Below are 15,400 nucleotides of genomic sequence, written 5' to 3' on the forward strand. Positions count from 1 at the left end.
ATCTTGCAAAAAAGATTCTTTTGCTCCTATGCTTATCTTTGGTGACACTCCAATTTCTAGGCAAAATGATATATCTGTTTTGGGGATTACCCTTACCAATCTCCCTTTCTAATTACCCTATCTAATCTCTCTCTCTCTCTCTCTCTCTCTCTCTCTCTCTCTCTCTCTCTCTCTCTCTCTCTTTCTGCACAAGCACATTACAAATATTGCTTCCTCTGCATCTAAAAAACTTGATTTTCTCTTTCACTCTTGGTGTTACTTTTCTTCCAAACAGCTGTTCACTCTGTCCAAATCACAAATCAGCCCTAAACCTCTCTCAAGCTTCTTGATTCCGTTCAGAAGAGGGCAGTTAGGTTAATTAAAGATTCATTTCTAACAGAGTCTCTCCACTTGCTGTCTCTTAGACGTACTGTTTCTTCTGCATGCCTTTTCTACAGATACTTCCCATGGGCACTGTTCTTCTGAATTGGCTTCTATAATTCCTGCTCTCTCTTTCAAAACAGTTCGAACACATGCCGCCACCAGCCAACATCCATTTACTGTCCAACTTCAAACTCAGAGAGCCAACTTTTCATCCTCCTCGGTTATTCATTCAACTGCCGTTTTCTGGAACAACCTTCCTTCATATGGCTTTCCTGAAAATTACAGTCTACAGAAGTTCAAATCTAATGTCCACAAATATCTTCTCTCAAAGAACTTTGGCTAAGAAACAAATTTTTCAAAGTAATGGCAGTACCAACACTTCTTTACGGTTCTGAAACATGGATACCAAAACAAAGAGACATTAATAGAATACAAGCTGCAGAAATGAAATTTTTAAGTTATGTTAAAGGAAGTACAAAATTAGATGAAATACCAAATGTAAATATTAGAAAAGAATTAAAGATTTACTCAATTAATGAAAAAATTATAGAATATAGACAAAGATGGAAAGAACATGTAGAAAGAATGGAATATAAGAGATACCCTAAATTAGCTTACACATATAGAGCAAAAGGAAAAAGAGACAAGAGGAAGACCGAAGAAAAGATAGGCAGACCTCTTTGAGATCAGAACAGGTGGATCGCCTAATCCGTGAAGGAAGACAAGACAAGACATATCTTCCCATCTTCTCAACCTCCAATCCAAGCACGATACTAAGTACTATAAGTTCTAATACCTCTCGTGTTTGGGGTTTTCATAAAAAAAAAAAATCATCTTACTCCCCAGAGTTTCTGGTCCTTAAATGCAACACTGAAAAACAGCCCCTTTAACATCAAAGTGTTTCATCCATACAATAGGCCATTTACCATTCATGAGTTGAAAACAGCACTTTCCCGTACAAAGGCTACAGCTGTTGGACCAGACAACATTCATTATGAAATGATCAAACACCTTTCACCAAAATCCATGGCTCTTCTGCTTTTCTTGTTCAACAGAATCTTCCTTGATGAGCAATTTCCAGACACCTGGTGCAACGCAACTATTCTTGCTTTTGCAAAGCCTGGAAACGATCCTAAATCTCCAAAAAACTATTGCTCTGACTTAGTTGTCTGTGCAAAATATTGGAGAGAATGGTCCACGCTCATCTCTTATGGTACTTAGAATCGAATGACATTCTTTCCCACTTTCAGTGTGGCTTCCGAAGAAACAGGTCCACTTTGGACCACTTAATTAGACTGGAAACATCTATCCAAGATGCTTTTCTAAAAAGAGAACACTTGGTGTCCATCTTCCTTGACATGGAAAAAGCGTACGACACAACTTTGAGATTTGGTATTTTTAAAATACCTTTATAACCTTGATCTGAGGGGTCATCTTCCTGTTTTTATTAAAAAAATTGTATCGCACCATTATTTCTAAGTTCGAGTAGGATCCACCCTTTCCTGGCCTTTTTGCCAAGAGGAGGAATGGATACCGCAAGGATCTGTCTTAATTGTCACGCTTTTTGCCATTAAAATAAACTCCATTACTGAACAACTTCCTCCAACTATATAGTGCACTCTGTGTTGATGACTTCAGCATATTTTCTCAATCATGCAATATGAGGGTTATTGAGAGACTACTGCAACAAGCCATTGACCATCTTAACTCCCTGGCCATGGCCAATGGTTTCAAGGTTTCACCGGAAAGACCGTTTGCATCCATTTTTGTCACAAACTCCACATCGAGCTTGAATTACGACTTGGACAAAGCACCATTCCAGTAGTAGCAGAGACAAAATTTCTGGAACTCATATTTGACAAAAAGCTGACATTCGTCCAACACATCCATCAGCTCCACACAAAGTGCACAAGAGGGCTTAACATTCTCTGCTCTCTCTCTCTCTCTCTTCTACCCCCTGGGGTGCAGAGGGGTAGAAGAGTACAGATGCACTCTACTCCATCTATACCATGCATTAGTATGCTCAAAATTAGATTATGGGTCTAAGGTATATGTATCGACCAGAAATAGTGCTCATAGTTGGCTTGAACCCCATCCACCATCAGGCCATTCGTATTGCTACTGGTGCATTCAGCACATCACCTGTCCAAAGTCTGTATGTTGAAGCAAATGAACCGTCCTTGTCACTTCGACGAATGCATTTGTCTCTACAATGTGCCTTCAAGTTGAAATCCCTGACATTTCACCCCACATGGACATCCATTTTTGAGCCACATTGGGAAAACCTTTATACCACACATCTTACTGTGGTACCTCTGTAGCCATGCGGTCAGGAACAGCAGTGCGTAGCACATGCTTCTTGATTAGACTGGGGGTTCGAGCCGTGACCACCAAATACGGAGGATGCGGAAAGGTCAGTGAATGACCACCGCATATCCCCGGAGCAATATGGCCTTAGTTGCTAGTGCTCCTAAAAACCAAATAACAAACAAACATCCTACTGCCAGTTGTCCATTCGGCATTCATATTCAAGAGCTACTTAATGAGCTTAACATCACGAAAGACAAGGTTGCTCGATCACCAAAGCAGCCCCTTCCACCCTGGCATGCTCAAGTACCAGCATGTGACTTCTCGCTCAAGAGTGTAACGAAGTCTAATACTCCGTATTCTGTCTACCTTCAGCTCCATTCACAACACCATGCAGAACATTCTGACTTCTTGCCAGTTTACACAGATCGCCCGAAATCAGAATTGTATGTGGGATCTGCTGCTGTTTTTCCAGCTATATCAGAGCAGATACCCCTTGACTGCAGCATATATACTGCAGAGCTGCATGCTATAGGGGCGCCTCCGTAGCCAGGTGGGAAGGAGCAGCAGTGCGTAGCACTCGCTTCTTGATTAGACCAGGGTTCGAGCCTTTCACCACCAAATACGGAGGATGTGGAAAGGTCAGGGAATGACCACCGCATATCCTGGAGCAATATGGCCTTAGTTGCTAATGCTCCTAAAAAAAAACCAAACCAAGCAGCATGCTATAGAGTTAGCTCTAGATCACTACAGTCTTTATCAACGATGTCACACACTAATCATCCAACCCTATCCCGAATTCAGCAGATGACATACGCTCTCTATGCAGGTGGATTTGATATCTGCTTCTGCTGGTTATTATTATTTATTATTATTATTATTATTATTTGGTTTTTTTTTTTAGGAGCATTAGCAACTAAGGCCATATTGCTCCGTGGATATGCGGTGGTCATTCCCTGACCTTTCCGCATCCTTTGTATTTGGTGGTGACGGGCTCGAACCCCGGTTTAATCAAGAAGCGTGTGCTACGCACTGCTGCTGCTTCTTCCCTGCTGCTCCTTCCCACCTGGCTACGGAGGCACCTGCTTCTGCTGGATTCCCAGTCATATCGGGATTAGATGAAATGATTTGGCTGCAGTATCAGTCAAATTGGCAGCCCTGACAAATAAACTTGACCTGTTAGTCCCCTATATAGACTACAGGCAAGTAAGTTACATTCTCAGGTGGCAAGATTCATGGCATCACCAGGTTATAAACAAGCTATATCAGATTAAGCCTGTGATCCATCTTTGGCAGTCTAGTCTATGCATGGATCATAAAGAGGAAGTTGTTCTTGCTCAGCTCTGCAGAGGACACAGTCATCTGACACACTCCTTTCTGGTGAGGACTGATGACCCTCTAATGTGTGAGAAATGTGACACTTTTTATCCATTCAACATATTTTATTTGACTGTACCAGTTTTAGAAATGCTTGTTTTACCACTTTTACCCATCTGACTGAGCTATATAATATACTCAGTCAGATTTGAAATGACAATGACAGTGTGTCAGCTGTATATGTATTTTAAAATCGGTTAATATACAGCAGGCCCTCATTATAATGCGGTTCGCTCTACGCTGATTCGCTATAACACTGTTTTTATATTATAACCCATATCTCACTCTAACGCTGTCACAACTCACTATAATGCTCTTTTACCAGCGTACAGATTGGTTTGAATTTTTAGCATGTTTAACGAAAATGTTTCATCTGATGGATTCAATAGCTTGAAAATGAATAGCAAAATTTCCCACGCTGACTTGCAAAATTTTCTCCCATGCTAATTTAATTGCACTATGGTGACTTGTTACGATGAACATTTAAAAAAAAAATGATCAAGTACTGTATATTGCTTGTAATATTTGCATTATATGCATTTATCCGAAGTGAAGTCATCACTTGGTACAGTGTTAGACATCGTCCGTAATGGACAGTTTACTCGAACATTGTATCATAATTAATGCAACGCAGTTACATTTTTAAAGATTAATAATGGCAGGTAAGAATTAAAAAGCAACAACGTCTGGACGCGGTACGAAGCCTACTAAGGTAAGAAAAATACTGAATTTGAAAATTAAATTATATGTTTTGAAGCAAATCGATTCCACTCAACGACAAGTGGATGTGTGCAATAATTTAGGACTGGCAGGTTCAACTGTAAGAACAATTATAAAAAATAAAGAATTAATTTTAGCAGCAGTAAAGACAGCTGTTCCACTGCAAGCAACTAGGCTGGCTATTATAATTGAAATGGAGAGACTTATAAATAATTTTATTGAAGATAATATCCAACACACAATTCCAAGTTAAATATTATTGAAGAAAAAGCGATTAGCCTATATGATGATCTGAAGAAAGCTCACCTTTAAAAAAAAAAAAAAAATGTGAAACCATTTAAATCTAGAAAGGGCTGGTAAGATAGATTTAAAATCCAGGGAGAAGCCACAAGTGCAGAAATTTTCAAAAAAGAACTTCTAAAAATTATTGAAGAGTGGTGTTAAACTTCTCAACAAGTTTTTAACAGATGAAACAGGACTTTTTGGAAACAATTTTTTGGAAAGAAGAAAAACAAACATGCCAAGGCTTCAAAGCAGTGATGGATTGGTTGAGTTTATTGTTGGTGGTAATGCTGTGGGGATTTTAAAGTAAAACCCCTTTTAGTTTACTAAAAGATAAAGTAAAACCCCTTTTAGTTTACTAACTTTTAGAAAGACGGCCAAAGTACAACCCAAAATCAACCGAAAACTCAACAGCCCTCGGATTAATAAATTCATGATTTTAAGTTTAATTTTGATACGTAATGTAGTTACTTACCACATAATTATATACGTATGTAATAGAGAATATTTTATATATATACAAATTTTTAATATTAAATATTTTGACCGACATTTGTGTGTCTTTTCGCTACCATTTATTATTGATTAGGAAATATCCTTTGGCATAGACCGTGACTCACAAATACATATGTTACATTACGAGAATACGGTGCTCACTTAGCGCTCTGTTTTTCTGGAACGAATTATCAGCGTTGAGCGGGGGTCACCTGTATACACTTTTGCGAAATATTGGGGGGTTTTTTTTACCCTTATACTGATTTTTATTTATCATTATGTCTTCATGTATATGAATTTTTGACAAGATAACCTTCATCTTTTTGAATTTTGAATTTTATCTTTTTCATGGCGCATTATATACCTTGTTTTTGTGCCACAAAAATCAAATCATATCAAGCACACTTCTGTTCTGCAGTCATCCTTTTTCAGTTTAAATTTATGTCTCTCTCTCTCTCTCTCTCTCTCTCTCTCTCTCTCTCTCTCTCTCTCTCTCTCTGTGTGTGTGTGTGTGAGTGAGTGAGAAAAAGAATAAGAATACCATCATCATCATTAACTCAAGCCATTTAAAGCCCTAACCACATCAATGAAGTCTCCTTCCAATGCTAGTTTCAAAAACAATGCAGTTTCCAGAACTGAATCCTTTTGTGGTACCAGCACCCCTTTGTGTTCTTGATTAATCTGATTGCTCTTCTCTACACCCATTCCAAGTGATCTACATCATTCTTAAAATGAAGCTTTCAGACCTGTATGCATTACTCAAGATGTGACCTAACCATTTCTTTATACAATGGGATAATCGCCTTCTTATCCCTGCTGGCAAAATTCTTGTATATCATTCATCGACTGAACTCCATGAACTGTTCTAGCAGCCTACCTGCACTATTCAAAGAAATTCATGTCAGACTGTATAATTTTCCTTAGGCCTCCACCACTTTGTGCATGATGGAACCTGATTGATATGTTATTATGAAATTATTGCTGCTGATATGCAGTATCTTGCATGTATCAATTGTTAAATCTCAGTTGTCGTTTTTCAGCCCATCTGCTTAATTTTTTTAGGTCTTACTGCAGGTAGTATGCATTAATTCCTGTCATTCGTCACCCTGCCAATGTTTGTATCATCTGCAAACTTATACAGTAAGCCTAATATGCCTTCATCAGTATCATTAATGAATATTATAAAAGTATGGGCCCATTACTGAAACCTGTGGTACTGCACCAATAATATTAGCCCAAGAAGTGTAGTGACCATTTAAAACTACCTTCTGTCTTCTGCCACTCAACCATCTCTTCATCCATAGAAGTAATTTTCCCCTAATGCAACACAGCTACAATTTGCACAGCAGTCTTTGTGTGGAAAAGTGTCAAAAGCTTTGCTGAAATCTAAATACATGATGTCAAAATTATTGTTTGTATCCAGTTCCTTGGTAACTGCATCATAATAGCTATTCATATTAGTAGGATCCAGATCCCCTTCTTAAATCCATGCTGTGATTTCCATATAATTCCATTCCTATTAAGATTATCCTGCAGTACTTTTTTAACCACTGACCCCATAATTTTTCCTACAACAGATGTCAAGCTTACAGGTCTGTAATTTCTCATGTAGCCCTTTGATTCCCCCCTCCCTTTGTGAATAGGAAGCACATATGCACACCTCCAGTCCGTGGGAACCTTCACTAAATCCAAGGATGCTCTCATAACTATGGCCAAGGGTTTGCTTAATTCTTTTGCTTCTTTTAATATAACTGGATTGATCCCATCAGCCCCAGATGCTTGTTTCCTTTTAGCAATTTCACTTCCACTTTCTTCTCAGTTATAAGTAAATCATTAACTCCCGGTTATAACTTGGTATATTTGTAGTGTTCCCATCCCAAAAATATTCTTCACACCTGAATGTAAATATTTATATAGAAGATTTATTGAATTTTTCAGCAACCTGAAAAGGATTATAAGTAGTTATGCTATTCATCCCTTTCTTTCTCGTGTTAATATACACAAAGAATTCTTTTCTACCTTTTCTTTGCATTCTTAACCATGGACTTCTCATAACCTGCTTTAATTTTCCTAACCCCCTTAGTGACCTAAATTAAATACCCATGGTGGTAAACAAACAACATATATATTTGTGGTTTGATTAGTATAACCATTTTAGAAATTAGGGGAATTTAATATCTATCTAACCAAAAAGCTAGCAAGACTCTATATGCCACAAAAGTGTTTCATAGCCTTGCACCTTCTGAATTTCAGTATGTTATAGTAGTAATATTTAAATAAACAAGTTCATGTCTTGTACCAGTAACTTATTAAGGCTCTGTACATTGAATGAATGAAGTAGTTATATTTTTACTTTAAGTAATAAAGTACAGTAAACCCTCGATTTAATGGACTAATAGGGAAGAAGGGGTGTCCGTTAATGCCGAAAGTCCATTAAATCGAATTAACCTGGGGGGGGGCGCATTTTTTATTATTCTTAATGTAAAAAAAAAAGGTTTAATACAATATACAGTACTGTACAATATAAAATTATTAAATTAAAATAAAGAATATGTAATATTTTGTTGTAAATATAAAATGTTGCAATTTGGCCTTTGATTTACGGATATCAGAAACAGTTTGTTTTTTTACACTGTGAATTTCACAAACACATGCTACTCAGACACCTTGTTCTAATTTCTGAGCCACATTTAAGTTCACTCACTTTCTTTTAACTCCTCTATCACTTGATGCCATTTTCAATTGTAAAGATTGCAAAATTATTTAATAAATAAAGTCACAATTCAGAAATCACAGAAACACTCTGTATACATCCTGACCGCACGATAGGTTGAGGCAAACTGAGACTAAACCAAAGCGAGTTGGTAGACCTGCAGTTTAGTGTCCTGAGTCACTTTCAACTAAAGAAAGTTTCAGAAAGTCACCATCTGCTCTTATCTGTAATCTGGGAAAACAGCTATTTGAACACGTTTTCAGAAAGAATAAAAAACAATTTCCTGAATTTGATTATAAAAATAAAAATAGATAATTATCAAATAATGGAAATAGGTAATTATTATTAATTTTTAATAACACTGAAGTTTTATTTAACCTAAAAAAAAATAATATGGTTGAGATTAATATGTACATTACTGTATTATTATTTGTCCTGTCCATTAAATCCGAAATCCGTTATATCATGGTCCTTTAAATCGAGGGTTTACTGTATATCAAAAGTTGTAATTATGATTGTTTTGAATACTTAATTTTTTTACATTTTAAACTTCAATTTTACAGGCTCTGTTTAAGGCCCTTGGACTTAATGAAAATGACTTCTGCTTTGGATTGACCAAAGTATTCTTCCGTCCAGGAATGTTTGCAGAATTTGACCAGATAATGAAATCTGATCCTGAGAATTTATCAGTGCTCATAAAGAAAGTAAGAAAATGGCTATTAGCTTCAAGGTGGAAGAAAGCCCAATGGTGTGCTTTATCTGTGATAAAATGTAAGAAAACTACTCCAAAATACAATTATTCTGTAATATATTTCATTTAATATTATCAGCCATAAGGCAATTATATTCTGTATTTTTGGATACGTGATATAATAATTATGTCTGCAATGACTTTGTATGTATACACACACACACATTTCAACCAGTTTCATGCATTTAAAAAAAAACGTTCTTTGAATGAAGATAGATATACATTCGATTCCGATTATTTTGGACACATCGGGACTAGTGCATTTTGGCCCGATTAAGCAGCTGCCCCAATTATCCGAAGTTTCAAGTAAAAAAAGTTAAAAATTCAGCGGACCCCTGGTTTACAATTGGTTCACTGTACGATCAAATCACGTTACGATGAAGTCATCATAGTAAAGTACCGTTCACTATCCGATGTGTAGTAAGCGCCGGTCATTGTGATGACGTTTGTGAATTGAATTTTAATTCTATTAAACAGCGATTCTAATTAGCGAAAACAGGAGAAATATTATCCAGGCTATAAAAGTAAAGATATATTAAGCACAAATTTACCCTTTATTACCTTACCAATTAAAAAATTAAATGATATGTGAAAATCGGAAGAATATATGTGATAATCGGAATAATTAATACGTACTATACTATGTACATACGAACTAGTTGACAATTCTGTTCACTGACATTTGTGGGTGGGAGTTAAAATTTAAAACAGTAAAAAGATAAGCAATCAATAACAAAAAACACGATACGCGCAAGTGAGAACGGAGTAATAAGTTACGAAGCTTTAAAAATAAGAATGAAGAGAAGATTCTGAAAATTTAATATGATTGAAGATTTCATGGAAGTGTAAACTCATTTCACCATAATAACCCACGGAATTCCAGCTATCAGTATTATCACAAATTCAATAAGATCGAGTTTACTATCCATTTATGGTAGATTGCACTAACAGAAACGCCCAATAAACAGGTGACTGCTAATTGTTTTATGGTTGTGACCTCCAGAAATCCGACCGAACCACGTGGTGCAGTTGGAGACAATCGTAGGGTAATCTCCAGTGCTATGCTCTCTTGCCCCGATTAAACGGCATGTTGTCCCAATTAAGCGAAGTAAACCCTGGCTATTTTCTCGATTGGGTTCTGTTTTTTAAGATTTGCCCCAAATAAACGGCTATCCCGATTAACCAGTGGCCCAAATAGTCAGAATCTACTGTATATATATATATATATATATATATGTGTGTGTATGTATAAAACAAGAATTCCTGAACTGAGCTGATTTCCTCTAAACCTTTTTTTTTTTTTTTTTCTCCATAGCAAAAGAAAAAAATTATGCCAAATCATTTTAACAGGCCACTGATCCCTCAAATTATAAGGCAGTGAGTTGTCCCATGCTGCACTACTAATAAGCAGCACTTCTCTAAAAATAAATGTGTAATTTACTTATTATTATTGTGGTGCTTCCTGTTCTGAACCAGTAACAATTTTGGTGCTTGCTGACACTGTATTGGTGGAAGGCTAGGCACCTCACCAGTACAGCAATTCAGTGATTTATCTCACAAGATGAGAGATGCTAAAAGGTGTGAGAACTTAAATAAATAAATAATTAAGATTTACATATTGAGCTAATTGTAATAAATGTTAATTAATTTAAAAAAAAAAATAGATTGAAATAAAAGATAATGATCACTTAAATTGTAAGGTTGCGTGGATTGAGAGAGCATTGCCTCTTTTTTTCCTGTACTTTTATAAAAATGGATTTAAGTGAAATCTACTGACCCGCACAGGGCAATTAATTAGCTAAATGTTGAAAACCTATGTTTTTACACCTTTTGGAATATCACACTTTGAATGTTATCTTAGGGTATTGATAGGAAATTAAGGAGACACTACGTTACTAACAAGTATTACACTTATTACTCATGATTTCATCATGAATAATACAAATTACTCATAATTACTCAAATTACTCATGACTTAAAATTTGAGACATAAATGCCTTTCATTATACTTTGTATTTAGTTTTCATTAAACATTAAGTTTTCAGTATTCATATTAGCATTAGTAGAGGCATATGAGGCAAAAAAGGAAGCTTATATAGCATCAAGCGAAAAAAAAAAAAAAAAAAAACATTTCACCCATTCATTCACTCCAAATGCTTGCCTAGTTCTAACTGCAGGAGTAACTCTGCAGTTACTCCTGCACATGGGCAGCAGTAACTGCAGAGTAACATCAACTGTGTAGTACTACACACAGGGCAGTAGAGAATGAAAAAGACCTGGAGATAATTTTCCTGACATGAACTTCCCTGAGCAGTGCAGACATGCTGTCAGGACAGCTCATGGAGTTTTATCAATGATATACAGAGATATACAGAAACCTTTCTACCAGGAATAAAGAGGAGTTTATCCCTTTGTATAAGGTCATGGTTAGACTCATCTTGTTGAGTACAAGTAAGGAAGCCTTACTTTAGGAAGAATGAAGATCTCCTGGAATGGGTGCAGAAAAGGGCAACCATATGGGCAAAGGGAACAAAAGGGTGCTCTTACCCAGAGAGGTTTAGTTCTGCAAACTGCAGTGTTTTGAGACTAGGCACCTGTGTGGGGAGATCCAATTGAGGTGTTTAATCACTTAATTATTGAGCAAGCTGATTATTAATGGTATTTTCCACTTGCTGAGACTGCAAGTGGAAAATACCATTAATATGAGGGGGGACATAATTTCAAGTTGAGGAAGGAAGGTTGCAGGATAAATGTGTGAAAGGTTGCCTTCGGCCAGTGGGCGGTTGATTGTTGGAATAGGCTTTCATCGTGTTGTGGAAGTGGATGGATTGAATAAATTCAAGGGAGAACTAGACAAATTCTTTGAGGATATGGAGGGCTGAACTGTACTTTTTTTTTTTTTTTTTTGGCTGATGCTATATAAGTGTGCTTTCTTGCATCATTTGCCATTACTACTATTAACTCCTTTCTGCCTCCCTTAATATAATTGGATAGATTCAATATACTACAGGCTCCTTTTTAATGTTTAGCTTCAACAATTACCCCAGGGGCTCACATCTGGTGAGTATGGGCTTGGCGCACCCAGGGTGCTGAGCTGTATATCATGATTCTTCTCTTTCTTGGTGATTCCTTTCTACTCTGGACTCTCTCTCTCAGAGTAACTTAGAAATTTTTTTTGGCTGGAGAAGCACGCTTTGCCAAAGACTTCTCTGGCAAAGCATTAGCATTATTAGAGGCATATGATGCAAGAAAGCAAGCTTATATAGAATTGGCCAAAAAAAAAAAAATCCTTCCCATTTCACCCATCCATTCACTCCAAATGTTTGTCTAGTTTTGCCTTGAACTTATTTAAGTTGTTGACCTCCATTATAACAGATGGAATCTTGTCCCAAATATCAACCACCTGCTGGCTGAAGGCAAATTTCCACACGTCTGTTCTACAACTGTCTTTCTTCAATTTGAATATGTCCCTTCTAGTGAGTAATCTGAGCAAGAGGAAGAATCCCATCATTCAAAGTCTTATACACCTGAATCAGATCGCCTCACAGTTGCCTAGTCTCTAGGTGCCGCAATTTGCAGAACATAAGCCTTCCTTTGTAATAGCAACCCTTTGTTCCACTCACCGATCCTGTTGCCTCTCTCTGTACTCGTTCCAGCAACTCTACAATGAGGCCTCCACACCTGTATGCAGTAGTCAAGGTGTGGCCTGACCATTGCCTTATACAAGGGGACAATCACCTCCTTATCCCTGCTAGCTAAAGTTCCTGTATATCATTGACAAGACACCATGAGCTACTCTTGCAGCACGTCTGCACTGCTCAGAAAATTTCATATCTGACTTCACAGTTATGCCCAGGTACTACCTTGAGTGTAGTACCACACAGATGGTACGTTGCTCTGGGGTTACTGCTACCCATATGCAGTACTTTGCATTTACCAATGTTAAACTTCAGTTGCCACCTCTCAGCCCATCTGCTCAACTTTCGTGTTGCAGTAGTGTACAATAATTAACAACCCTGGCAACCTTCGTATCATCTACAAGCTTAACTGCTCTTTCTGGACTAATAACATTAGTCCAGAAAGAGCAGTGTCCATTGATTATCGCTCTCTGTCTTCTCCCACTCAACCAGCCTTTTACCCATTGTAGCAACTTGCCCTTAATGCCATACTGCTCAAATTTGTATGTCTTCCATGTTCAACAGTATTAGAAGCTTTCCTAAAATCCAAGTATATGATATCAAAATTATTTCTTGCATCCAGTTCCTTTGTGACTACATCATAATATCCAATCAACTTGGTCAGACAAGGCTACCCCTTAATAAACCCATGCTGTGCCTAAACTATAACTGCAGTCTTGTCTAGATGATCGTGCATTATTTTCCCTGAAACAGAAGTTAAACTAACAGGTCTATAATTACTCGTGTCATCTGTCAATCTACCCTTGTGAATTGGGGACACATTTGCACATCTCCATTCAATGGGGATCCCTGCTCCAAGGAAGCTTTCATAATTATAGCTAATGGTTTGGTTACTTCCTTTGCTACCCCCTTTAATATAACTGGATAGATCCCATCCACCCCAGGTATTTCTTATGTTCAGTTTCAACAATTTCTCCTCCACTTTGCTCTCAGTTATAACAAAATCATTTAGCTCTCTGCCAGAGTTTGATAAGTTTCTGTCCTCCACTTCCCTACAGACTTCCTCATGTGTGAATGTAGATGCAAAATACTCATTCAGTTTGTCAGCTACCTCAGCAGATGCCGACCAGGCTAGCCGGGTGGGTAAAGTACCTGCCTGGCAACCCAAAGGTCGCGGATTCGAATTCCGCCTCGGGCTTGATCAAAGTACTGCAAAAACCTTGGGAGGTGCACTATGGCCACAGAAGCCGATGCGCCAACAACTACAAAAAAAAAAAAAAAAAAAAAAACCTCAGCAGATTCATCAACAATCGAACCATCGATATCAAGTGAACCAGTCTCATTCATCCCCTTCCTTCTAGAGTTTACATAAATAAAGAAGTCCTTGCTTTTTTTCTTTGCATCCTTTGTCAAAGATTTCTCATAATCTGCCTTCGCTTTCCTAACCTCCTTTGTGACTTGATTACAGAGTAGTTTTATCTACCATAGTCTTCTGTGTCACTGATAATTTATATGTATCCCATGCATTTTCCTTCTTTGCCACGAATTGCATATGTTCATTTGTCATCCGTTAAGGACTAAACTTGAACAGTATTTCTTAGTTGGGACAAAAAGCCTAGTACCTTCCAAGATTACTTCCTTGAATGCTTCCCATTTAGAATTTACTGTTGGTAACATCATCAGTTGATCCCATTGTATATAATTTAAAAACTGTCTGAAACCCCTATAGTCACCTTTGTGAAAGCAAAAACCGTTCCCTTTACCCCTGATGGTAGTTACATCTTTAAGTATATCCCACATCAGCAAACTGTGATCACTGTTACCTAGCATGAAGAATCACTGCTGATAATCAAAAGGCTGATAATCAGTTCAAGAGGCACTTGAACTGATTATCCCTCTAGTTGCTTCTCTAACATGCTGCTGTAGAAAACAATCATCCAATAAATCCACAAAAGCCTTGCTAGTGTCCAACCCACAAGTTCCAGTCAATATATCTGGGAAGTTAAAGTCTCCCATTATAAGATGATTTACTGGCCCACTCTATTTCTTAGTAAAGTTCATTGTACTCTTCTGAGTCATTAGGCATATAACACACTGCTAATCTTAATTTTGCTTTCTCAGTGCTTATGCCACACCAGACTGACTCAACATTGCAATGTCCACCCATGTCAGCTGAATGCACTTCCTTAGATTTTATGTGCTTCTTAACTAACAGCATAACCCATCCTCTCTTCCTATCCTGTCTATCCTTGTTATAGCCAACCCTGTTATAGTTAAAATATGAACTCTTGAGATAGGTTCAGAGCAATTAATTAGCTCAATACTGAAAACTTAGGAATTTTGTACCTTTTTGTGTCCCTCATCTTCTGAGTGAAATTGTCAGTGGGTCCAAATGATATACTAGTGAGGAGCCAAGAAGCACCAGAATGGCTGTTTGGATGATACCATATTACTACTAAGTAACATTATTAGTATTGTGGTGCCACATTACTAATAATAGTATTTATAATTGCTTAATAACAATAATAAAGTCCTGTTTGACGTGTAAGTTAGTGCAAGTGCATCATTTCTACATGAAGCCAGCTACTAAGTAACTAGGAATTGGCATCATTAAGTACATCTCATATTGTGAATACCTTCACAACGAGTTACTCTGATATTGCCGACCGGCCTAGCCGAGTGGGTAAAGTACCTGCCCGGCAACCCAAAGGTCGCGGGTTCGATTCCCGCCTCGGGCTTGGATCAAAGTACTGC

The 15,400-nt window shown here is 37.4% G+C and overlaps 1 protein-coding gene across 2 annotated transcripts in view; it reads left to right on the plus strand.

Annotated features, from left to right (window-relative positions):
* Positions 1–15,400, plus strand: part of jar (Myosin heavy chain 95F jaguar) — a 633,758-nt gene that overhangs the window by 330,310 nt on the left and 288,048 nt on the right. For both annotated transcript variants that reach the window (XM_090379849.1, XM_090379848.1), the window contains exon 17: positions 8,821–9,028. In XM_090379849.1, the coding sequence (XP_090235975.1) occupies positions 8,821–9,028 (208 nt within the window). The remainder of the gene's footprint in view (positions 1–8,820; positions 9,029–15,400) is intronic.

This window comes from Mastigoproctus giganteus, chromosome 8, assembly GCF_048544385.1.
Source record: "Mastigoproctus giganteus isolate SK-2022 chromosome 8, ASM4854438v1, whole genome shotgun sequence".
NCBI lineage: Eukaryota > Metazoa > Arthropoda > Arachnida > Uropygi > Thelyphonidae > Mastigoproctus > Mastigoproctus giganteus.